The following is a 26,116-nucleotide window of genomic DNA, read 5'->3' on the forward strand; positions in this document are numbered from 1 at the left end:
GCTGTTTCAAACTTAACAATAAGAAAGGTTATAAATTGTCTGAAACTTTACTTTCATATTTAACCAAGTTTTTATAAGTAAAGAAAAAAGAAAATATAAATAAAATAGCATTCATATTCCAAAAACTTTTCTTGTCTTCTGTTTTTTCAAAGGACAAAAGTCTCTTAATTCTTAATTTCATTTTTTATATTAGACTGTATATGAAGATTTTTTAAAAGCACATGAATTTTATTTTACCAATTTAATTTTGCTTATTTTGAGGCTCTTTTTTTAAATGAATTTAGCCGTTAAAAATCAGAAACATGATAACGTTGCCTCCTTTCCAATGTCCATACCATCTCTAAATGGAGATAACTGTAACAGGTGGAGTTGGAGCTATAGTTCCTAAACTGACTCTAAACACAGCACTAAAACAAGAATCAGCTTTGAGTCTAGGAACTCCAAATCTTCTGTTCCATTTTTCAGTTTAGCTACTATTTATAATCCATGTTGTTTCTGCTCCTTGTGTTTTTAGTTGCACTCAAACTTTTTCAACAAAGCAACAAGAGAAATTCGCTCAGAGTTTTCTATGGAGAATGAAACATTTTTTAAGAAATGTGAATTATTGAATGTAAGTGGATTTATTCTGCAGTCTCTGTGTACATCTGGTTTGTACTGCAATTCTATTTTGTACTAATATATGTGCAACAATATTAGTTTGGGATACCATGTACGGGTTGTGTTTTCTGGCAGTGGCATGGATGTATAGATCTGGCTTTTGAGACAAATGAACGTTCCTCCAGTGGAGAGATTTCTGCTATGAAGCATTTTCTGCCTTGTGTGAAATAGTAAAATGAGATAAAAATGTATCACACATTGAGAGGAAGCATCAAGAGGGAGCAAAAATTAATGCCATCAACATGTTTAAACTAAGTCAATGAAGCTATTTCATCCCCCTGACTTCTCTCCATTTCATGCATAATGTATCTTAATCTGATCTGAAGGCTCCTCTGTTAATGTTCCTCCAACCAAAGATGAAGCCTGTGAGTGTGAAATTTTGGTGGAATTAAAGTTTTAACATGACAGCTGGCTCTGAAAATCCATGGCTCAGCTTCTCTTTTGCATAGCAAAGCAGCTAAATAGAGTGGGAAAGAATAGAGAGCTGGAGAGGACTCAGAAAGGGGTAGGGAGTGAAGAGGTTGAAGTGAGTAGAAGTGGAGAAAGACAGGCAGGTTTGCTCCATGACTGTTGCACTGGGAGTTTTATCTCACGCCCCAGCTTTCGGTCGTCACATGCTTTTGCTTGTTTGCTCATTGGCAGCCGGTGTTTGTCAATGCTTTGGTATAGCTCTACTTCCTGGGCGTTATCAGGGCCTGTTGGGCTCTTGTTTAAAGCCTTTGAATTAGTGTCACAGTTGAGGTTCACAATTCAAACTAGTGATGTAGATTTTCTCTTTTTTTTTTGCTTGAATTGTAATCTCTTTATACCGTAAGAGGATTCAACATGCTGGCTCCGCCTAAAGAAATTACTGTGAAAAGAGGAAATATCCCTGGTGCTTAGTCTTGCACCTGCAGAGAGTGTTTTGTAAAGAACTAAGATTAGTGTGGACAGATGGAGAAAGTTGACACAATGACTTTTTACTAAGCTTAAGGAGATGCTCTGGGTTCAGGGAATTGCAAAAAGGTTGAGGCATAAGTGTGTGTTCTCCGACGATGAGCTGCTACTCTGTGATTTGCACAGTAAGTACTCTTAGCTTTCAAGCTTTGGGCCTCTAGGCTTACTGGTACTCCATGTACAGCGTTTTACACTCTATAGGTCTAGTTTTGGTTGTTCATAAGCAGACACAACTGTTTGGTTATGCAGGTTCTCTTTTAAGAAAGACATATTATTTTTTGGCACAAGCTGACAATTTACCAATGTTTCAATAAACTGTGACATGCTTTTGTCAAATACAGCCTGATTAAACGGTCAAATCCCTTTCATAAAGTATCTTTAGCACTACTTTCCCCTGCAGCAGGATTTAGGGAGGTAAGTAACACACACCACAACACTTGCCCTTGAATTTAACTGATTGTGGTGGATTTAGGTGGTTGTTCAAACACAAATCCTTTAAAGTAATCCTGTGGGATAAAACCTGAAAGGATGCATATTTCCTGAATACAGTCCATCACTTACTTAAAAATGTCTTCAAACATTGTATGCTACCCATACACCTCAACTCACTCTTCTTTATATAGAGAAGTCAAGAATGAATTGGTGCCTTAAGCCTGAAATCCGAATGCAGACTTTATTTCTCTCTTAGACCTCATGTGATGCAACTCAGATGGGTTGTTTTATTTCAAAAGCTGTTATATACATTTTTACACAAAAATAAATCATTAATTAGGCAAGTAAATATCATGTTTCCTGGAAGCTTTAGAGTCACGGGAGATTCACAGGTTAATCGTTCTGAGATATAATTACTTCTCTCCTGGTTATAAAAGTAATTATGAAAGCAGCTAAATAGTTGTTGGTGGAAGCATTTATTATGTCTGCTACTGTATTCAAAGTTGCTAACTCCTCTCCTATTTGCTGTGTTTGTATCCACTAACAAGGCTGATGCTGTACCTCAATGAAATCTGCATTTCATTTAAGCGAGTTAGCTGATAAAAATATGTCAACACATGCAAAGGAAAAGATATGTTGTTACTTTGGTCACGGTTACATGAACACTAATCAGTAAGGAAAAAGCTCTTAAAATACTCTTAGTATGAAGACACAGATTTTTTTAATATAGAGCCTGACTGTGTAATTAGTAGAGTTTTTGAAACCTCCCTAAATAAACTAAATTGAGGACAGATTTTTGCCCTCTTCCTTGAAAATATAATTTCTTTAAAGACATTCTAGCACCCTGTTTTAAGCATGGGTGATCACAATAATTAAAGGATGTTGAATGTTTAAAAAAAAAAAAAAAAAAAAAAGATTTACTAATTGCTAAACGAATGTAGACGTGGTGTTTATAGAGTGAAAAACTATTTTTACTATTCCCGAAATAAAAAACATCTAAAAATACAAATTGATTAAATGATCTTTTCAACTTTTTTCAAGCAGTGTTGTTTTCCTCTTGTTCTTTTGAAAACAAGTCATGAGTGATAATTGATAAAGAGTAATTATGCACAATTTGTTCCACAAAATTATTTTTCCCATCAGTTTCTCGTTTGATATATTTGATGGTATTTTTTCATTCAAAGACAAAGTTCAGCTTTGCCTTCATGACTCATCCTTCTTCATATATTACCCCGCCCCTCCCCAACCCCCACCCCCCACAGGCATTTATGGAGGATGTCAAATCTCGTGGGCCCTTCATCTACTCGGTTTTGGAGTCTGCCCAGGCGTTTCTGGCTCAGCACCCCTTCCAGGAGCCTGAGGAGACCCTGACCGACGGAAAAGGTCTGCTCCCTCAATATTAGGTGCCAAATGCTGCTCCAGCTAAAATGTCACACTTATTTTTCCCCTCAGAGTTCATTTGATTAGGCTCCTTGCAGGTGAAATCCTCCATTAATTGTTATTAGCACTGATCTGTACTCTGGCATTATACCAAGTTTAGGGAAAGAGTCCAGTTTGGGACCAATTAGCTCCAGTTTATCAGCTCTACTGTACCATCTGCTTAGATCAATAATACAGTGTGCTAGGCTATTTTCTCTCTCCTTTTCCTTTTTCTCTCCTTACCCATCTGTCTGTTTTCCTTAAACTTCTCCCGTTCAACTCTTTATCACCATTTTTTGCACCAATCAGGAGGAAACTAATTTCTCTATTTTCAGATTTCTTATAGATGTTTAGTGCTTCAATAAAGTCATTTTACTTTCCACTTTGTCTACAGAAGTGTCTCCACGGCGGCGGATTTTGAATGTGAGCCGATCTGTGTGGAAGCAGGCGAACGTGGCCAGCGACTTGTGGGAAAAACTAACAGCTCGCTGTGTGGACCGCCACAGGTCAGAGACTTTTTTATTTTTGTACTTTATAGATATTACCAAGGTATAGTAATTAAACTTCATTCAGCTTCTCTGCTTCATTACCATAAAATGATAAACTATTATATTAAAATAAATTAAAAGAATGTTAACAGAAAGCACAGTTTTTCTTAATAATAATTTCAAATAGGTTTTTTGTGATTAATTTTCATGGGTGTTTCACCTCAATCAGAAATATTTTGCTGCTGCTCATAAAAGCATCATATAGGCATAAAATCCTGGAAATGGGTATTTGCATATTCTTACAGATTTCCACTGAAACTAAACGTTTCAGATTTTTCAGCTCATTTTACTATCAAACAAAAATGTTTTAATAATTTGTTATCTTAAAAAAGTATCCAAACCAACCAAGGTATTATGTAAAAGAATAACCTCCCTATGCTAAATCATGAATGAGTTGTTATTAACCACCTTTTTTGGAAAGCAAAGCTTAATTTTGCTTTCTGGCTCAGAAACCGAAAGATTGATAGAGACAGTCTGACAAAATAAGCAGCCTCACCTTGCTACACTCTCACAGCACGTTATAGTTGCTCATTATTCCTGTTAGCCACCTACCCGCACTCCCTACTCTATAACAGAAGAACATTACCCACTGCACTTTATATCTGTAAATACTGTTGATGATATCTGCATTCAACTGGTCTATAAATATCCTGCATGGCTTCTTTATATTTGTTCTTTATGCTGTAAATTAAACTCCCTGCAGCATTACATTGTGTATACACTGTTGCCATAGCGTTTATCACTGTTTGTTCTTGACATTGGATTCTGTCTTAGATTCTCTGGATTAGTGATTCAGCTAAATGACATTTGAATGGTTCAAATGTTATCTATGATTTATCTAATGCATAAACAGTTTTATATCATCCATCCATCCATCCATCCATCCATCCATCCATCCATCCATCCATCCATCCATCCATCCATCCATCCATCCATCCATCCATCCATGGATGGAAAGAAAAGAAAAGTATCCTGATTCCCTAATTGTATATTTCAACAAAACCTGCAGGCATATGGAGAGAACACTGGAGCGCCTCTTGCAGATCCAGGCAGCCATGGAGGAGCTTGCAGGGGCCCTAGAGCAGGCAGAGGGTGTGAGAGATGCCTGGGAGCCTGTTGGTGACCTCTTTATAGACTCTCTGCAGGACCACATTGATGCCACCAAGGTGGACACACACTGGAAACCGCGACACAAAGCACAAACTCTTGTAACACTCAAACTATTCAACATAACTAACCCAATGCAAATCTGTTTTTCCTGTAGATTGTTGTTTTTTTTCTTAATGCCCCAAAAGCGTCCACATCGTTAAGCTTTTTTAAGTAACAAATCTTGAAAAACAAGATTTTTTAAATCAGTTTTTCTAAAAAAACAAAAGTTGAACCCTGATTTCCCACATCAGGACGCAAGATTTGTATCAGCCAATGCAGCTTCAAAATGATTGTTTGCCTGCAAAAATAATCCTGTTGTAGCTATGATCTGACAGACAATGACAAAGACATGCCAGTTTAAAATGATGCTGCAAGCAGCACGGGTTACGATCCTTCTCCGAACAGAGGTTGTTAAACAAATGACAGGTCATTGGTTTAGTCATTATGGAGTGCCGAGTGGCGCTGCCGCCTATAATTGCGTTGCACTGTTCATTATAACTGAGGACTCTTCACAAAAATCATGTCGCTGTTTGGACACCTGTCACAGCCAGCACATGTTCGGGCACAGTCTTCGGGGAAGGCTTGTCAGCTTGCCCGTCTGCATGTCTCAGCTCTTCCTCACTCTGACACTTGTAGATGCCCATATACATGAACCAACTATAGGATGTGGAAATCAACCTATGGTCATAGGTGATATATTTGAATGACTCTTTTTGACTTCCTTAAAAGCTTTTGCATAATTTACTGAAATATCTGTAGATTTGTTTGTTAAAACATCTTTTATCTACACATATAAAACAGTATTGTTATTATATTTAATGGTATTGTATTTAACTTTTTTGCATCTTCAGAGGATTAATGTGGATTTTTTTTCTGGAGTTTTTTTTTTCTGTGCTTCAACTAATTTTAACTTGCATAGTAAAATCTATCCAGATAAGAACAAATAGCTTGTTCTGTTGATCTTCAATACTTGAGTATGTTGTATTCTGTTTTTCATTTTAACCCCAAATATTTATCCTTCTTATTTACTACCCATATCTGCATATACTAGGGGTAGTCAGTATCATTACTTATTCTTTTGCTTCAGTTTTCAGATGTAAGCATACTGCTGCTGTCAAAAAGTTTGTCTAACAGAGATTAAAGCTTGCTGAGTAAAAAAAAAAAGATTTTCTTTGATCAGTCAGCTGTAAGCTGAGTGGAGGTGTCTCAAAGTTTCTGACATTTGCATTAATAAATCGTAAGGTTTCATCTGCTCCTATGTTCAATATCTCTGCTCTTTTTCTCTGTCTCTTCTCTGTTTTGTGCTCCTGCAGTTATTTAAGGAGGAACTCTCGCAGGTGAAGGAGGGCATGAAGCAGGTCAATGAGTTAGCCCACCAACTGGCAATCTCGGATGTCCATTTGTCTATGGAAAATGCTCGTGCTCTGGAGCATCTCAACAGCAGGTGGAAAGTGCTTCAGGTAGAGTTTATTGGCAGGTTTGTGCTTCATGATTGATGCTGCCAGCAATAATTTACCCTGAAGTAATCAAAGAATCCAAAAGTGTAAATACAAGTGTAATATACAAGGTTATAGAGGATTCTATCCAAGTAGAAAGAAAAAAATCTTTCATGTCAATAAGTTACATCATTTGTTGTGGTCCATTTTCCTCTTGCTTTCATTTAAAGAGAAGTCTCTTACGGAATCAGTGTCTTTGACCAAATCTCAACGCTCTGAGGGGAATTTGCAAAAGCAGTGCAGTCTGCTTCATTTTTGCAGAGGTTTTTCATGTGCTCTGTTTTAGAATCCTTTAATCTCCACACAGGATTGCACATAAATAGTCCATCATGTACTAAAAAGGCAAGCAGTTTGCATTGTGTGGTTGGTACCTCCCCTTCAGCCAACAGGTAGAGATGTGATCTAAAGCAAATATTCCTAGAACTAGTTCAGTCCGTGCCCAGAGGATAAGGTTGGTTCCAGCTGGTAGGCTACCAACGAGATACGGCGCGCTCTGCCCAGAGCGTCCCAAGCACTGATCCCTCGGAGGTCGGGGGAGAGGAAGGAGATCAGAACCGAGCACACGAAGGATGACAGGATAACCCAGAGGGTGAAGCCAAAGCTGGTGTCGAAGACATGCTCGGTAGATAGAGCCAGGAGATCAGAGGTCAAAAGAGGTACCCAAGGGAAATCCAGAACGGTGTCGGGGAATAGTTCCAGGTTCAGTAAACAGGCAGAATCGAGCAGGAGTCTGATGACAGGTCAGGCAAACTCAGAATGAGGACAAGCAGGCTCAGAGGTCCAGAGGCAGAACGGGTCAGCATCAGGCAATCAGAAAACACAGGAACGCTAAAGAACTCTCACCAAAGGCTCAAATAATCTGACTCTGCTGACTAGCCTGAAGGCTAGATAAATAAAGGCTGAAGCAGGTGGATCAGATGAGTGCTAATGAGAACTGGATGGAGATAAGCAGGTGAATGAATTTAGCAATCAGACCAGACATCAGCGCCAAGATCATGACATTATTACCTGTCCATAGGGACCTTGTCGTACACTGCAGACTTCTTTACTCACCTTCCCTGTTTTTGTAAAGCAGCAAAGCCCAATGATGACTGACTGATCTCTTTTGTCAGAATTAATTTCAGATTTCAGCACACATCATATTTTAAGCAATTTGCATGCAATTTAAAACTGATAATAAATCTAAGACTTGGGTTTACCCATTTGAATTGCACAGCAAGCCACAACTTTGAGTCATTTTTTTGTATTTTGCTCATATCTTTAATACTTTATATGGCTGAGAGCTTCTGCTTTGGGGATCATCAAAAGTGGTACATGATAGTAATATCAAGAGGCAGTTAAAAGCCAGCATGAACACTCTTAAATCCTGCCTTGAAAGACGTCAGTAGGAATTTGGGAGTTTTTATATAAAACTCTGTTTAAAAATGTTATTAAATTCCAAGATGAGGCTTTTGTCCACCCTGCTGGGACAGCTAGAATACATGAGAAAAAAATCACTGATGCAGTGATTCTGTTATTACTCATATCTGTTTTATTTTTTTAATTGGTACAGTTTTGATATATCCTTGTTGACAACAAGAATTTATTCATTATCACTGTATCAAAAAATACATCTTAGAACACTAAGCTGCAGCAGGATAATACAGTGCATAAAGCTGGAAAAATAATCTCAGGTTCCCCCCAAACATGACGCTCTATAGATCTAAAAAAAAAAAGAAATCCTGTTGAGATTGTTATACTCTGATATTTGCAGTGTGCTATCACAATGATCCTTAAAAACATTGACCTGAACTTCAGTGCTGAGCTGAATGTATAGATGCACTACCACGGCAAACTGTAGTGCTTTTCAAGCATCAGCTGCATCGACCATCAGTAAACTGTCTCTGCTCCTACCAGTCAAATACAACCCACTCAGCTTTCACCTGATGTTAAAACATCCTGTTCCCATTAGATAACCTTCATGACATCATATTTCACTGTCTGAAATGTCAGCCAGCACATCTTTTTATCCTCTCTCTGTCTCTCTCTTCGTAACATAATGACTTAGAGCCTCTTGAATTGTCCTTGGAAATTCATATCCACTACCCAGTTTGCATCCCCACTTTGTTCCGCTTTGAAGTGGCATCTGTGGTTCAGAATTAGCCCAGAATCCTACAGTTATCTTAGAGAAAACAAAAGAACAGAGTCTCAGCGTGTAAGATTTGTAAGCCTCCCAGTTAGAAAGCGTGACATGCTGTTGTCTTTTTTTTTTTCTTGTTTTGGTAGATTAAAAAAATATGTGCCCATATGTTACAATATTATTGAAAAACATGTTTTCCTGTCATTACTCAGTCCTATTTGGTTTAGACTCATATCCCCACATGGATTATGAGACTTTGCAATATGTCAAAGCAGATCATCTGGAAAATCATTTCAGGCTGATGTTTGTAGATGTATAAAAAAGAGAAAGCACTGTAACACTCAATGCATTCATGGTTATTTTTTCCTTAAGATAAAAGGGAGTTTTTTTTCCAGATCTTAGTCCTTCTTTATATTTGTTCTGAATCAGCTTAGCTGAACCCATTAAGATGCAACTCTGCTCTCTCTTTCACATGAACCATTAGCACAGATCCCCTGTGCTGCACTCATTCTTGAAGCCAGTTTAGATTTTTCTTCCTCCATTTAGATGATAGAAATAAATGAATTGCAACAACTTTTGCACAAGTCTCAATTTAAACAAAAAAGACTATTGCTTATCTCTAAACTTTAGCAAGTCATATTTAGCACAGCTAGATGTTGTTAAGTCATTGGCTGATTTAACATTTATGTGAAGAGATTATTAAATAATCAAAAGTTATTAATTTGTATTTTGCTTTCAAGTTTTCAGAATTGCACAGGTGTGTATCTTTGAAAACATTTTCTATTAATCATCTGCTCGCTATCCTGTCAATTATGTCAATAGCAAGCAGATCTATATCAGAATCAGAATTACTCAATTTTGTCCCAAAAGTCATTGGTATTATTCATCTGGTTTGCTGGATGTTTTTGCAATTTATAGAAGCAAAAAGGAAAATGTAAACAATAATGTCCTACATGTGATCCACAACAATATTTAGATTATTCACTCAGATGTAATAATTTCAACGAAAAATACATAACAGCTGCACTTATTCTTAGCATTATTACCAAAAACCTTTTTCAGTACCTGACTTTTACACACTCTTCATCTCAAAAAATGTAATTTAATTTTTTTTTTACTAACCAATACTGTTACTTTCCACATTTCTAGAGTTTTAGTTCGATATGCACTTATAAGCAGGTATAAAAACTTAACTTAAACATTGGTGCAAAAGCAACTAAATGCCAAGTAAATATTTAAAAAGCATGAATGTACTGGGTGCTTCGAAGTGAACCACAATAAAATATGAGCTATATATAGTGTTGGCATCCATTTTCCAGTGTAAGTGGAATGAAAAGAAAAAAAATGTCATTGGTTTCAGTTCTGTCTTCATTGAAATACTGGATGCTTAATTCCTGTAACAGATTGAGCACTGTTTATTTTGGTTTGTCTGACACCAGCAGTAATTTAGTTCCAGATTTCATTTGCTAATATTTTGTGTTCATTGGTAATTTAGTCATTTGTCTTCCTTATGGAAGACAAATTGTCTGTGCAGCAAATAGATAGTTGAACACAGCAAAGTTGGCAGTTACATCTCCCCGGCGCAGTGACAGTGTTCTCCATTAGTGTTAAACAATTTGAATCAAGATTCACAGATTGTATTTTATTTTATTTCTTTTTTCTGGTGGAGTCGTAATGGTAGATTTTCACTGAAATAAGGTTCTTCTTTTAAGAGAGCGTTGTCTTCTTTATCTTTTCCCCCCATCTATTTTTTTCAGAGTATTCTCCTCAGTGAGTGGATTTATCTCCCATTGTTGGAGGAGGAATTCTAACATCCAGCTGACAGGGATTTATGTGCCAAATCCAATACTTTTTTTTAAATAACTAGGATTAGACAGGCTAAATCCCATTTGATGGGAAACCTACCAAATATAAAAGTGCTTTTTTTTTGTAGCGTAGCAAAGTCAAACTTAATTCTGTCAACTCAGTCTCCATGGTTTGATGCTTTGTGAACTCCCTTATTTTCACTGATTTCATTATTTTCCTCATGCAGCTCCCCTCCACATCCACTCTGCAGCCTGTCTTCATTTTCACATGATAGAAAATTTGCTAATCTCTGTCTTCATTTTCTACCTGGTCTTCACGCGCTTTCATGGTCTTCCAGGAGCTGCAGCGGCACAGCAAAAAAAAACAAAAAAAACAATCACGTTCCACTTAATTTGCATTCAGCAGTTTACTAATGGAGGAGAAGCAGGTAGCCTGTGCCTCTGTTTGTTTTCGTTTTGTGGGAGCTTGTGATAGGGAGTGACGAGCAGCAGGATTCTCTTTGATTTAACTTTGTGAGCGTCTTTGTGTGTGTCCTCAGGGCTCCATAGAGGAGCGGCTGAAGCAGCTCCAGGATGCACACAGAGACTTTGGCCCCGGATCGCAGCACTTCCTCTCCAGTAAGATTCCTCCTCTGCTATTTGAAGTCAGTGCCTCGTGTTGCAACAGTCTGTGCCATGCTGTGCCAAGGCACTACCTCAAAGAAACAAGATGCTTGTATGTGTTTGTGTTTGTGTTTGGGTTTTTGGGTTGGGTAATACAATAAGGCGGTGTTGAGGCTATAAGCTGCTGTGTGTGTGTGAGTGCTTTTAGGTTAGAGGTGGAGCTGCCGAGCTTTGTTCCTCTGGTACACGTGGCCCTAATTTGATCAGAGAGCCACATTTATACATTCTGTCTTTTCCTCTACATGCTGTTCTGCTGAGGATGAGGAAAAGCAGTAGGGAGCCTGAAAATGTAATCTAATTTAAATTGAAAAAGAAGTGTAAAAGCTCTACATTGTAGGCCTTTTTTGTATGTGAGTATATGAAATGGAAGCATCTGCTTCTGTTCCCTCTAGTGATGTAAAGATGAGTAGCTGCCATCAGACATGTGGCTGTCACTGATATCAAGGTATACCAAGGCTTTTAAAAGGGTGGTGGTTGATATGGTTCAGTGCTGGTGAATGCATAAATCATCATTTCATTTCTCAAACTGAAAGAATGCCCAGAATTGACTTCTCTCGAATTTGGATGACGGCTTAAAACTGGGGTGCCTAATTTCGATCCTAGAGAGCAACTGTCCTGCAACTGGAATCACCTGAATCAAGTAAATGGCTCATCACCAGGCTTTTGCAGTGCTGAATAACACGCTGATGAGGGTATTCAACCATCGTATTCAGGGGCGTTCATCATGGATTCGTGTAAGAGTTACAGGATAGCAGTTTTTGGGGAACTTCGACTTGAGCTTACTACTTATGATTGGCATAGTCACATTTTTGTTCATTAAAATGTTGAAACACGAAAACAGCTGATTAAATCTGTGAACCACTGTGGCTGGTACATTGAATATGTATCTCTGAATCAAAGAGAATAACATTAAGCTCACTTTGCAATTGCATTAGTATGAAGATCTTCTCAAATGTTTGCATTTACTGTGTCCATAAGCAAGTTTCTGCGACTATTAAATTTGAACATGATGAAATATTTTATTCAAAAAATAAAATATTCAGACTGAAAAAAATACTTTGACTGTGATGAAAATCAATTTCGGAGTGATTTTTAGAAAAAAAAAATCAGTAATAGAAAATTGTAAATGGCCTGAAGCCTGTCCTAATATAAGGAAACACTGCTGATAGCCTGTGGTCTACTTATTATTACAAGAAAAAAAAGTACTAAGCTAGAAAAACAACTCAAATTTACTCAACATGTTACTTTAGAAGCATAAGCTTTAGTCTGCTTTATTGTTTGTTTATGTTTTGTGATACTCCAACCGATTATCTTTGGAAACGTTAGAACTGAATGTTGCATGGCCCTTCTTTCACCACCCACAACTGCTTCTGAATGTTGTTTACAGTTCCCACACTTTGGTTAATTTACAGCATTGCTGTGGCTCTCTCAGCCCATGTGTGATAAATCAAGATCTCAATATGTGTTTTTTCTCGTAACTCATCATGTTTGGTGAAACTTATAAATGCATTAAGCCCCACAGTTAGTGATTAAATGTTACTTTGCAAAAGAAAAACAAAAACAACAACAACAACAAAAAACACATATTTATCATCCCTATATTTTAGATTAGATTTATCAAAAAAAAAAAAAAAAAAAATGGATTCTAAAATATAAATCTGTAGTAGAGAAATTATAGATTGAGGAAGTTGAAGGACATTGTTGTTCTATGGAGGAGGACTCAATGAGCCCATCATGTTGAGAACATTGTGTGCAGCAACACTAAGAGGAGAAAACCTCTGCTCTATTAATAAAAGTGAACTCTAGCTTATAAAAGATAATGCCAGTATCTCATAAGGATTCTTAGACAAACGGTTTGTGGGTGAATGAATGTAATGTGTTGTATTAAAAAGCGAAATATTATGTTTGGACAGAAAGAACTAATGAGTGATCCCTTCTATGAATAAACTAACAGAAGCCTGAGTAAATAGTCACATTCAGTCTGATTTTTCATCTTTACAAATACTAACCCTTTAATTCTGATATAATGCTGATAGAACTGATTATCTCTCTCTGTTCTATTCTGGACTTAACAAAGAGTGGAATACGGGAAGCTAAAGCTTCTAATCCAGACTCAATAACTTTTTCTCGTGTCTTTAGAAAAGCATAAAATTCAAAGTATTCTTTTGTTTTTATTCCTGTAAGAAACATACACATTCCACCTAACTGATTGGAGTCATTAGCATTTGTGGACAAATGAAGCCTAGGATAATCAGTCGAACAATGGAAATCTATCCCTTATCATTTTGTACCATGGAGGAGCATCTTTAGTTTTTCAGACATAAGTATCTTTACCATTGATCAGACTGATTTCTATATCTGTTACTCTTTCTTTTTCATTTCATTACCTTATGTTGTTCCTGAGGTCTTTGCAGTTTTATGTTTTAACATCATATAATAGATCAGGGTTCCTCTAATACTGTCCTCAACGCCCCATGTCCTGCACCTTTCAGACAATTTTCTGCTTCCACACCTGATTAAAATAGCTGAATTACCTCCTGTTGTTTCACTCTTTTATTACCTGGTCCAGATCCATACTGCAAAAACGATCTAGAAATAAGTAAAAATGTCTTAAATTAAGTGTATTCACCCTAAATTTGAGCAGGTAAATGAGATGGTTTGCCAATGGAATGAGTATTTTTACTCTTACAATAAGATAATTGGATGAAATGCACTTGAAATAAGACAATGCAATTGTGTTTTCTTATTTTAAGTGTAAATTGTCTTCTTCCATTGGCAAAATGTCTCTTTTACCTCCTCAATCCAAGAACAAATGCACTTATTTTAAGAAAGAATGACTTATCTAGATTTTGATTTTTTGCAGGTATTGTTTCTCAGATAGCATACAGAAAGGAGTAAACATGTTTAAGCAAGAATTCATTTCAGTCATGTTTAACAAAATCCTTGATAAAAGCCTAAATTGCAGAGGAAGATCTCACCTTCTATTAGGCCCTTATTTAGATGCGAACCCACTGAAAGGGCAGAGAGCTTATGCAGTATTTCGCATTTTATCTGAAAGTCAGTCAGAAAGTGTTTCTCCCAAAAGCCCCCCAATCAGCATCCAGGGCTACAGCATTACCATATAAGGTGATGCTGGAGCCCCTCTGGCCACCATATGTAAGCATAAGAATGTCTGTTTGAACAGGTATAGAAATGAACAGATGTAACAGTTATTTAAAACAGAAAATAAAATAAAAATGAATCAATCTTCAACACTCCTCAGTATGCAATTAAGTTATCCAGAGTCCTGCTAATGAGCAGATTTTTCGACTTGGGTATGTTGAAGCACATCAGACCTTGAGGACCAGACTTGAGGAACTGTGCTATAGATGCTAGCCCTTCATTAATAGATTGTCATCCTTACTTTGACTAGACAGCATGTTGGACAAATGTTACCTATGCAATTAATTATATAGTTCCATACATCCTGCAATTTTGAGCTATTTATGCCATTTACAAATATATTGTCATTGTTTTCAAATAGAATTTTATTTAAATGTAATGTGTAAAAAAAAAAAAAAAAAAATTCCTTGTCCCTTACATATACATGTATCTGACTCTATTTATCCACTGCATTTTATTTATTCAGACCTCAGGAAAAGTAAAATGCATTTTGTTCTGCACGTGTAAGTCTAATATCCCAACAACTGATGGTGTAATAGTCTTTTTTGATGCTCTTAATGCAAATGTGGGCTGAAGCATGGTGTGATTGCGCTCCATAAATGCTTTAAAGGGTCCATGCTCACTGACTGACTAGCTGTGATCTATTCCTCAATGCTAAACAAGCCAACAGTCTGTGAAAACCCCTTCATACAATGAACTTGTTTTTTTTGGCATCACTGCACCTGTTGTACAGGGGAGCAGCTCAGTTAGGAAAGGTCTGAATGGACACTGTGTCTGGACACGCTGTCAGGCGCACTGGCACAATGGCAATTCATGCATGACGGGACCATTCTGAAATAGATTTTTTTTCCCTCTCTTTGTGTTTGCACAGGTTCAGTGCAGATACCATGGGAGCGTGCCATCTCCCCAAACAAAGTGCCCTACTACATTAAGTAAGTACAGCTTTGTGATAAGTGTTTGTATTGTCCAGATAAGCTCACCTTTTTAACGGCAGGTTAAATGACTAGACGAGAGGTGGTTGCCTTGATTATAAAAACAACCACACACAAAGCTTGGTGTGATGCTTTTTCTAAAGATATTATGCAATGGATTATCTCACATATACAGTATGTAGTAAATGCTCTTTCAGTCTGCTGTGTTTTTCGGCTTCTTTGGCAATTACATGAAGATCAGTAGGCAGTTTATTACAGCACTTTTCACCTAAGGTGCACCCATAAAAGCCCCAGTTAGTTTTGTAATTTAATTGTTCTGCTATTTTATGTAAACACAATAAAAAGAAACATCAGTTCTCAATGTTATTATATTAGAAGCACACAAATTCTGAGCATTTAATGTAAGGTGATATGATAGTAAAAAGTGACTTATTTTAAATAATCTTGCACAAAATTGGCATTCAAAGTTAACTGAATTGTTATACAATTAAATAGATTTATGTCAATACATTAAAGTGTAAAAATAATCTTGCCATTTACTTTTGAACACCTTATAAATGTCATAAATCCATTCTTCTAAACTTGCTAAGAGTCTCTCAACCATTAAGAATTTTATCATGAAGCTATAATTCAATTTAGGTTAAAGTTTTCTATCAGAAGGCTCCAAACGAAGGACTCAGAATACAAGCAGACAGATCAGAGTGTTTTCACAATTAAGCATGTATTAGTGCTTTGCATACAGTGGCTTAACAGCTGAAGCAGGATTGCTGGAAACTCTGTAGAGGTGGAAAATCAGGTTAGTGACTACGAAACTCAGACTGGCAACGATTACGTGCATGTAAGTCTCTAACCTGGTTAAGAGTTCAGTCTGAGCCTGGAGGACTTAGTGGAATCCTGAAGGATTGTTTCTCCACAGCATGCAGTGGGAGCCACCTCCAGAGTCCCAGGAGAGAAGCAGAGCAGACTGATGAGCAGAAGCCAGCAGACGCGGAAGAGCAGACATATTCATAGGGAGAATCCAAAGCCAGAGTCGTAGCAGTAGCAGATTTCCAGGCCAGAACATTAGAGAGCCAAAGAGGTACCAAAGGAGAATCCACGCCCGTGTCAGGAGGCAGATCCAAGGTCGTTAGTAGGCAGAATCCAGGAAACAGTCCGAAAACAGATCAGGCAAACAGACCAGAAACAGGGCAAACAAAACTCTGAAGTCCAGAGGCAGAAACGGTCACCAGAAACACAAAGGAAGTTACTCTCACAGAGCTCGAATAATCTGGTACTGATGGCTGGAAACAGGCAGCATAAATAGGAGCTGGAACAGGTGGATAAGATGAGGGCAGAGGAAAACGAGGTGGAGCTAAGCAGGTGGAAGGACCGAACTAATAATCCAGTCATCATGGCCAAGATCATGACAATTCCTGTATTTCAGGACTTTTTGGGTGTTGCTAATAGAGCTGCTCTCTCATCACAGAGCTGAATTCAATACATTGAATCTGTTTTTTTTTCACCCTTCCCCTTACCACAGCCATCGAGTACCAGAGTTGTACCAGTTGAAGACCAAGAAAGTTAGGTTGATAAGGCGAGCAGTAATTTGGCTGAAATGCTTGATGGCTCATTTAAAACACAGGCAGATCTGTGACAGACCTGACACCTTGGTAATTATTACACAAAATACACAACCATAACAAAAAAGCTTACTGATTGAGAGGTCGTACTCAATGGTATAGTTAGCCATGTAAAAGCATTTTTTTTTTCCCAAGAGCCTCTTTCAATCATATTCAGTTGAATAATATGTAACATCTGTAGATGTTAACATTTTGTTTACATGATCAAAGAGGAGCAACTTAAATATAATTTTCTATTGCATTGCTCTACAAATATCTATGACAAGCTAGAGTGTGTATCTGAATTCCCTCACACTATTCAAGCCCTGTGTGTTGCTGTTGCTCTTTGAAATGTTGCCCATTATTGTCAACAAAGTTGTCAGAGCTCTCTTACCTAAAAGGCAAGCCACCTCGACAGTGCAAAAGAAAGTTCTTATTCACATTGGCTGCTGTGTAAACCAGAGGACACGTTCCCAGGGTTTCAGTGCAGGGAAATCTGGTGTTGTTTTCAATAATTCTGAGACCTACTTTTACATGCTTTGCAGTGTTTTTAGTTATTCAAATTTGGCTTGTTGATTGTAACAAATTATGGTTTGACAATCTCAGAACACCAATATTAACACCTTACATTAACTTTAAATACTGTTTAGGGCATAAATGGAAAGAACAACAAGCAAATCCTGCCAGGTGCTGCTGTATAAATTGCAGCAAAACCAGACAAAGAATGGCTGCTTATTCTTTGTGTCAACGAGTGGCAGATTTTAGAATCAAGGTAGCCATGACTGATAGGGAACTCCATGTCAATAAAATAACTTAAAAATCATGTGCACCACAACAGCTTTTTTGTCATTATCTATCTTATTACTGTATAGAGAATTGGCAAATTGAAGTCCCATGCAGCTTTAGGCGCCCCTGCTATTTGTGACAAGATGCCACAGCCATGCACACTGCACAGAGACAATGCCGCAAAAAGTGGCGTATGAGGGCAGCTCACTATGGGGGAACAATCATTTCTGATCAGCCATTTCCTGAGGTAACAGCTGTTTAAGCATGTGAAATAATCAATAACTGAGAAAGTCGGCCCTTAGCTTCTTCATCTCTCCCAACCCACACATACCCCAGACAGGGGTGGAAACAGGAGAGAAACGTCAGGGGAAACCCACAGCCATCATCCCATCTACAAAGCCCAAAATTATATCCTTTTGCTCATTTCTCAAAAGAAATAGAGGGTATTCCAGCTAAGCCTGGTGCAGCTATGTTTGCTCTGCTTCAGCCTTCTGCCTCTGGTTGACACAGTGATCACATAGATGTCACTGCATTACATTGGTCTGAAACATTTCTGTATGAAGGGTAAAGCATCTGTATGCTCCTTGTAGGAGGTATTTTGCAGAGTTTGTGGCCAAATGCTGTGACTCTTGCTTGCAAGGTATTCCATAATTTGCTTTTTAATCAACTTTAATATATGTTTATTATGACATTTCTTAGTTAAATAGCAAAAGTAAGTTTTGTTGATTTATTAATCATTGTTGAATTTTTTTTTTCACTTTGTGTTGTACAAAAAATAATGTCCTGAAATATTTGACAAAATTCTAAACATTCAGCCTTGGAAGGTTTGGTCTTTTGTCTCAGAAGAAGACAAACTCTTTACAGTATTGATTCCATGCCTGAGTAAAATGACAGGTTACTGTTGTCTGGGAACTGAGGTGATTAATATTTAAAACATAGATAGATGCTGAATCATAAAACAGATAGAGCATAAACTTATAATGTAATCTTACCATATGTATGTGGTAATATTAAACTTGAGTTTAACTGTTTTCACTCTGATCTAATGTTATGTAAAGAGCTGTTTTTTTACTTATCTGAAAAGTCTGATCAGATACAATGCCCAGTCAGTAACTGATATCCAATAAAGACAGGGGCAGCAGACAGACATGAGGTAATGATCTACTAACAGAGAGACATTTGTGAGGAATAAATTGGGTTAATTTTTTTTCACACTTATTTGTATATGGTTTCTAGAAATATTGCAAAAGCAATACATTAGTAAAGTGTATAAGAACAAAAGCTTCTGTCATGATGGGTTTAGGATTCAAGCCCATATGCAGAAACACAACCAGGAGGCAGGGAAAAAGTTCAAAGGTTTATTATAATTTGAATAAGCAGATCAGGAAGTCATCAGGTCCAGGGCTGGTCTAAGCTGAGTTCCTGCCTGGAGCTGAGTTGAGCAGCAGAGGAGATTAGTCCAAGGCGGATTCTGAGACAGTAGACTGAAGTCTGAGGCTTGAGGTGAGCAGGCCGAAGGAGGGAACCGGGAGGGTTCAGAGGCAGACTGCTGGCTGAGGTCTGAGGCTTGAGGTTAGCAGGACGAAGGAGGGAACCAGGAGGGTTTGAAGGCAGGTGGCAGGCTGAGGTCTGAGGCTTGAAGTTAGCAGCAGCAGCGTCTAGCTTCTGGCTAGTGGGCCTCAAACGTGGGTTTGGTTCATAGCTCTTCCCTGAGAGCTGAGGGAGGAATCCAGACTGAGATCTTCAGGCTCAACTTCCTAGCTCTCCCCTGAGAGCTGAAGGAGGAATCCAGACTAAGACCTTCAGGTTTGGCTTCCTTGGGCAGGCAGGCAGGTTTCTAGACAAAGCTCATCCAGAGCTTCAGACTTCGATCAGGTTTCCTGTGAGCAAGAAGACAGAGGCAGGTTAGAATCAGGTTTCTCTCTTGAGAACTACTAAGATTCTTTCAGGCAACAGAGGCTCAGGTTCGCTAACCAAACTTAGTCAACACTGCGGCGTTGAAGACAGGTCTGGTCGCTGCTTAAGTAGGAAAGGTCTCCTGATGGGCTGACGAGCTTCAGGTGTGCTGGAGGGCTCCAGCCCAGGAGACCCACAGCGCACTCTGCTGGAGACAGATGGTAACTCTCCAGATCCCAGCAGTAACCCCAGTCCTAACAGAAAAACAACATAAAACAGAGGAGGATCCTCAGCGCCCTCTGGTGGGCAAGCCTGAGGATCCCAACAGCTTCCTAATGACTAGCTTGCTGTTGCTGCTTCTCTAGATGTATGCTCCTTCCTATATGTTCTTCACTCATTGGTAAAAACAGGAATATTTCATCTTATCAATGCCTGCTTGTAGATAATCCTTTGAGGTTATAGCTGTCCTTCGCTTTTCATGACTGGGATTGGAGGGCTTATTAATATTTTATACTTAATCTAATTAAGATAGTATGGTATGATTTTAAACATGTTGGCCTTTTTTTTCTCAATTTTCTTTGTGACTGTATTAAGATTATTCTACAAAAGAATAGTGGCCGAGAGTTTTCCACACTGAAGTTAAGTCTAATTGACAAACATAAAAGTTTGATAGTAGTTCTTTTTATCAAAGGTTGTGCAAACACTTTATGGAACAAATCGTTTTAAATCCATAGCCAAGCCAATAGAACAAATTGGCGATAGTTTCTGCCCTGCGATGGACTGGCGACGTGTCCAGGATGTTCCTCGCCTCTCGCCCGTAGACAGCTGGAGATAGGCACCAGCACCCCTCGCGATCCCACTTGGGATTAAGCGTGTCAGAAAATGGATGGATGGATGGGGATTGTTTCCATTTCTGGCTTTGGGCTCTTTCTGTATGAATTCTGATTTAGCATCCCTGTACATTCTAAGGTTATCACCATGTGCCTCTTTGTCCTCCTAGAGACCAATAACAGAACTGCTAGGCCATTGTTTGTGTGTTTTCTGGCTAAGCACATATTTATTCATCAGTTCATCTGATCAATATTATATTGTGTTTTTTTTTTTATAAATAAACTTTATGTATATTAAGAATGACTTGTTCTGAATGGTATATTTGCAGCTGAACAAACGCTTCTGTGGTTTGTTTCTCTGTGGACTTGCAGTATTTATCTTATTAATCATCTGCAACACAACCTTGTGGGTCTTTGTTTAGCCTGCCAGTCAGTGCTTTATGGACTGTATTCCTATTCCAGTGGGGATGGGAGATGTATAGCATCTGAGTAGCTCTCTACTCAGTAATCAATGAGCGTTGTGCAGGTAGAATGATGATTGCAGCCCTAAGAGGCCCATGTTTTCTGGCAGACTTCCTGCTCTGGGGTTTTCTCATTTATTCTGCTGCTCTTGTCCTTTTATTGGATCCATCTTATAGATGATACATTTCCTGAATGTTTCCTTAGAGGAAACCACATCATTTTTTTCTTAAGATAGGTATGAGTTGGATCATGTTATGTTTATGAGTGTTGCAGACACTCATAAACATGTGTTCTGGTTCCAATGTCTCAACATGAGTTCTTCCATTATGCTGAACTCCTGCCTGTATCATTAAAAAATGTATTCTCCTTTTACTTGGTCCACTCCTATTGTTTCCTTGTTACATGAAATTATTAGGCTTTTTTTTTTTTTTTTTCAGCCATCAGGCCCAGACGACATGCTGGGACCATCCAAAGATGACAGAGCTGTACCAAGCACTGGGTGAGTGAAGGGACAAGACGTCCTGCTCAGTCTTCCGTGACCCCGATCGAACTGCAGAATCGACCACAAGTTTGGGCTTCAGCTGCGAGGGCCTTATCTCGCAGCTCATTAAACGACCCGCATCTCAATCACCTCGGGGGCTACATTTTTACTGTCATTAACCTACGAGCCCCAATTTGCCAGTGCTGTGATTGCTTCCTGCTTAGCCTCTAATTAATTGTGATTAAAGGACATGATGTGTTTCGCGGTTAATCTCATCAGACATGGGGAGCTTGCAGAAATAGATACCCACACTGTCACAGGCTCACCTGGACATGCATGTGCACAAAAAAATACATGGTTGGATAAGGATTCAACAAATACTACAGTACTGACATCTGCATGTTGTGATAAACAAAGAGGATGGATTGCATGTGTTGTTCTTGTGTCGCAGGGTAGATACTTGTTATGAATGGATAATTTTTTTTACTCATCTCTTAAATCACTGTCTATATCTCTTCCTCCTTCCACCAGCGGATCTGAACAACATCAAGTTCTCTGCATACAGAACAGCTATGAAGCTTCGCCGCGTTCAGAAGGCTTTAAGACGTATGTTTCATATTTTGTTGGAATATTGTATCTCTGGTAGATTGCTTGAATGATATTCTGTTATCCTGCAACACCAGAAATTCACGGTGACCCGTTTTCTGTGATGTAAAGATTAGCTGTGGCTAATCTGTTCAGTCAACTCTCAAAAGCGTCATGGCATCCTCATCTCTGCTTGGAAACAGTAAATAAATAAAAAAAAATCTCCTGGGATAGGCTTAAAAATGCTGTAATCAGAAGTAATGATAATCCCACTGGAGTTACCCACTTGCCAGAATGCTTCCTCACTGTCATCAAAACCCTGCATTCTGGTTAATTTGCTATTAATTGGTCCATTTGAGTTACAAAATGAAAGCTAATTAGTTTTAGCTGCTTGGTTGAAGCTTTATTGTCGGTCCCATCAGGGTTGATGACTCTTTTTCGACCACTTTTCTCTCTCTTAAAAGGCTCTAACTCTACCTCATCTAGAGTTAGAGCTTGTCCAATTTTTCCCCTTTTGCCGATTTCATTTCTATCATATTTCTTTGTCAATTTAGTTCTAACCTTCCCTCCTTTCTACAGAACTTTGCTTTAATGAAGCTAAGCTAGCATAAGTATGAAACCCTTTACAGTCCCTTTCTCTTTCCAGCAGTTATCTTCCCCTCCTTGGGTCTAGGAGTCAATATTGTTACTGAATTTAATTGCTAGGCTGCCTTGGTAACTCCGGAATCCTCATTCTTCCCACCCATGCACACAATAAATAGCTGACCAGATCTGCTTTGCAGCTCCTCAAAAATATATTTTTTGGGGTGATTCCCCTTCAACCATGAGAATACCGCCCCTTATCTCCTATCCCTGTTCTGATTATCGTGCTATCCAATTATACCTGGCATCAACGGACACCCTTTTAGCTCCGCTTCCCAGGATGGGCCCTCAAATTAGTTTATAAGAGCTAAATCAAATTTGTGTCACTGCTCTTGAAACATATGGTGGGGCTTAAGTAGCCAAACTGGTTTAATAAGAACTGCTGTTGCAGAGTAGAAAAAGATACTGCTGCCACAGGTCGGTGTTCAGAAGGAGTGATGTGGACTGATGTATACTGTATGTTGACAGAAATTTACGTGTGTATTGATTTGCATTACCTGAACGCATTTTAACAATTTTTTTAATTCCAACTGCAATCCAAAAACAACACAGGATTAAACATTTAATGCACAATCGCTGTTTTCTTCAGGTTATTTTAAATATATTTGTCTTTGATTTTAGATGGAAAAACCTGTCATCCACACTTGTGGCACTCCTTGGTCTAGAACAATTATAATCACTGGCAAGTGAATAATTATATTGTGCTAGTTTTTGTAGGTCGTGTGCTTGAATTTGGCTAGTTATCATATTAAATCATGTGACATTATCCCCACATTGGTAAATAGCCACTTATTGCAACTTCTCCCCTGCTATTTTTCTGTGAAGCTGTGCAAGATTCCCCTCTTTGCTCAAACATATTGGATATGTGCTCATCATTAATTTATGAAGAACTTTTACTTTGTCAGTGATCCACTGTGGGGGAACCTAGGATCTCTACACATGTATCATATCTTACAATCAACCTTTATCCAGAAAACGATACTAACTACAATGATCCAGTCCATCTAACCACCCTTTTCTGTTCTTTGACTGAAACTCTAAGCCAAAAGGGCCACATTGTTCTGATGTTAGGAAATGTACTTGCCATCTCAGTGGTCTGCAGTATGGGTGTCTGGTTGACTGAAAGTGCTGCTGGTGTACTATTATTTCCTTTCCACCTGCAGAGAATGTATTTATTAGCTAGTATGGCATGACAGCATGAAGCTGAGTTGATGCAGGTGCCATTATGAAAGAACCCATTTCATGCAAAATTCACATTATAAACTTTTTGTAACAATCAATGTCCTGGAGCCTTTGTATGAGATTCACTAATAAAAAGAAAGCCTTTTACCTCTCTCACTGCCTTTCTTCCCCTCCTAGATAATGTGTGCTTAAAAGGCTCTGTTTGAAAAACATTCCCCTTATGATGTCACAAGGGGAAATAAGTTATGCAGAGCAATTTGTAGCAGAAGCTACTGCCTTCATCTAATGTATTATTCCATGCTCCTAGTCTCTATTTTCAGTCATCATGGTTGCAGGTTGAAGGGGCACAGCCTTCAGGTGGGGGCATGGAAAGCAGCCTATAGAGGAGGAGATTTGTTGTACTGTACCTGCTGTCTGCCTAATCTGAGAAGAAATTTCCTGCACAAAAAGCAAAAAAAAAAAAAATGCTCTGCGGGCCTCATTGTTAATTTTATTTTATTTTTTCAAATATAGCATAAAATACCTAAATGCAATGTTTTTAGCCCTTAACATAATGTGTACTTAATATTGAGAAAGACTCATGTTTAATTTATTGTAAAGCTATCAATGAAACATGTGACACAAACGAGCACTGTTGATCTGTTGAAATCCTCATCTGTATATAGATCAGTGGGTAGAGTGAAAGCATTTCCTTATTTCACTGTTGTTCAAAGGTTTATATCCTGGGATTATGAGCCTGCAGACATGTAAGACTTGTCCACATGGGATGAAGATGATTGCTCTATACATGGCAAAGTGCAATATTTTCTCTGGTTGTGCTGGTTAGATGTTAAAAGAGAATGACTTTAGGATTAGCTTGGCTGGAATCCTCTGCCACTATGGAGACCCTTTTTAAAAAAGCTGGACCATACAACATTTTTCTATCTCAAGATTTATTGGCTTGTTTTGTTACTCCTTTTTTTATCCCAAATCCTTGATTTATTCTAAACTGTGCCCCCATTCTTCTAGTGCCAGTCAACACAGCTATCAACCAGCTCGCATGGCCAGATACACCCGAGAGGCTGAGCAGCTCCTGATAAAGTTTTGATTTCAATCAGCTAATTAAGGTTTTAAACTTTGGGTCGTTGTCATTAAATCTTCTTGTAGGGTAGTTTTCAGAGTAGAATTTAGAATTGTTCACAATAGTTTCCTATTTTTTTAACCTAATGAATAGTTACAGAGTATATTCTAGATTAATTAATAGTACTGTTTGATGACTATTAATCATTTCTTAATAGCTATTTTTTCTCATGGTTATTATATTAGGTTGTTTTGTATGTTATGACTGTTGTATTCACATAAATGTTGGTTTGAATCTAAATATATTTTAATCCTGAGGAATATGCAGGAGTCTAATTTCTCATTAGTATATAAAAAAAGTTTTTTTCTTGAATAATACTTCAACTTAGTCAATGCTTTATATCTGTATTTGAAATGAAAGCTTGTGTGTTGTTTTCAGTGGATTTGGTGGCGCTGAGCAGCCTGGTAGACGTGTTTCGGGAGCAGGAGCTGCAGCAGGGGGAGCACGTGATGGATGTTGTGGAGGTGATTCATGGCCTGACTGCCATCTACGAGAGGTTGGAGGAGCAGAGGTCCATTCTGGTCAACATTCCTCTCTGCGTTGATATGTGCCTCAACTGGCTGCTCAATGTTTATGATAGGTGAGTGTAATTTTTTCTGCTGAGATAAAGGTGAAGTGTTGAATATGATTTCCTGTTTGGGTTCTAGCTTGACAAAGGGTTTCCACATCCAGCCAATACAACTTGTTTATGGATTCATTATATACCACCTTTAAAATAAGATAAATTCTCTTGTTACAGCAGCTCTTTTTAACACACAAGTGGTATGCAGACACTCAGAAAATGTGCAATCTAAGAAGAGCAAGGTAAATGAGCAAAACAAGTTAAAAAACGATTAAAGGTATTTGCTACACAGAGGTTATTGCACGGGCTGTTATAGAGTAGTCTGAGCATGGGGGATGCAGTAGTGCTCCTTATGCACTAAGGTTGCCTCTGTCAGCCAATGAAGGAGCCGCTCAGCTCCTCTACAGTTCAGTGCAATGGATTAGAAGCGATCAGGTGAAACTTTAATAGGAGTATCACAATGAATTCCATGTAATCCCAATATTTGTATGTTGGAGTTTCTTGGAGTCACAGTGATAAAAAATGGATGGATAAGTGCCCCACTCCATTAATTTCTCTGAATATTATTTCTCAATTTTTTTCATGAAAATTTGTATTTTATGTACCATTCCTCTAACTGATACTTGCCTGTTGGCAAAACATTACCTTGACACC

At 38.2% G+C, this 26,116-nt stretch overlaps 1 protein-coding gene across 1 annotated transcript in view; it reads left to right on the plus strand.

Annotated features, from left to right (window-relative positions):
* drp2 (dystrophin related protein 2) overlaps positions 1–26,116 on the plus strand; it is a 174,248-nt gene that overhangs the window by 100,494 nt on the left and 47,638 nt on the right. The window contains exons 4-12 of the mRNA XM_015381980.1: positions 3,288–3,408; positions 3,839–3,950; positions 5,002–5,158; positions 6,455–6,601; positions 11,101–11,179; positions 15,258–15,318; positions 21,328–21,389; positions 21,903–21,977; positions 25,279–25,480. Coding sequence (XP_015237466.1) covers positions 3,288–3,408; positions 3,839–3,950; positions 5,002–5,158; positions 6,455–6,601; positions 11,101–11,179; positions 15,258–15,318; positions 21,328–21,389; positions 21,903–21,977; positions 25,279–25,480 — 1,016 coding nt within the window. The remainder of the gene's footprint in view (positions 1–3,287; positions 3,409–3,838; positions 3,951–5,001; positions 5,159–6,454; positions 6,602–11,100; positions 11,180–15,257; positions 15,319–21,327; positions 21,390–21,902; positions 21,978–25,278; positions 25,481–26,116) is intronic.

This window comes from Cyprinodon variegatus, unplaced genomic scaffold, assembly GCF_000732505.1.
Source record: "Cyprinodon variegatus isolate N-32 unplaced genomic scaffold, C_variegatus-1.0 Scaffold245, whole genome shotgun sequence".
NCBI classification, from domain to species: Eukaryota; Metazoa; Chordata; class Actinopteri; order Cyprinodontiformes; family Cyprinodontidae; genus Cyprinodon; species Cyprinodon variegatus.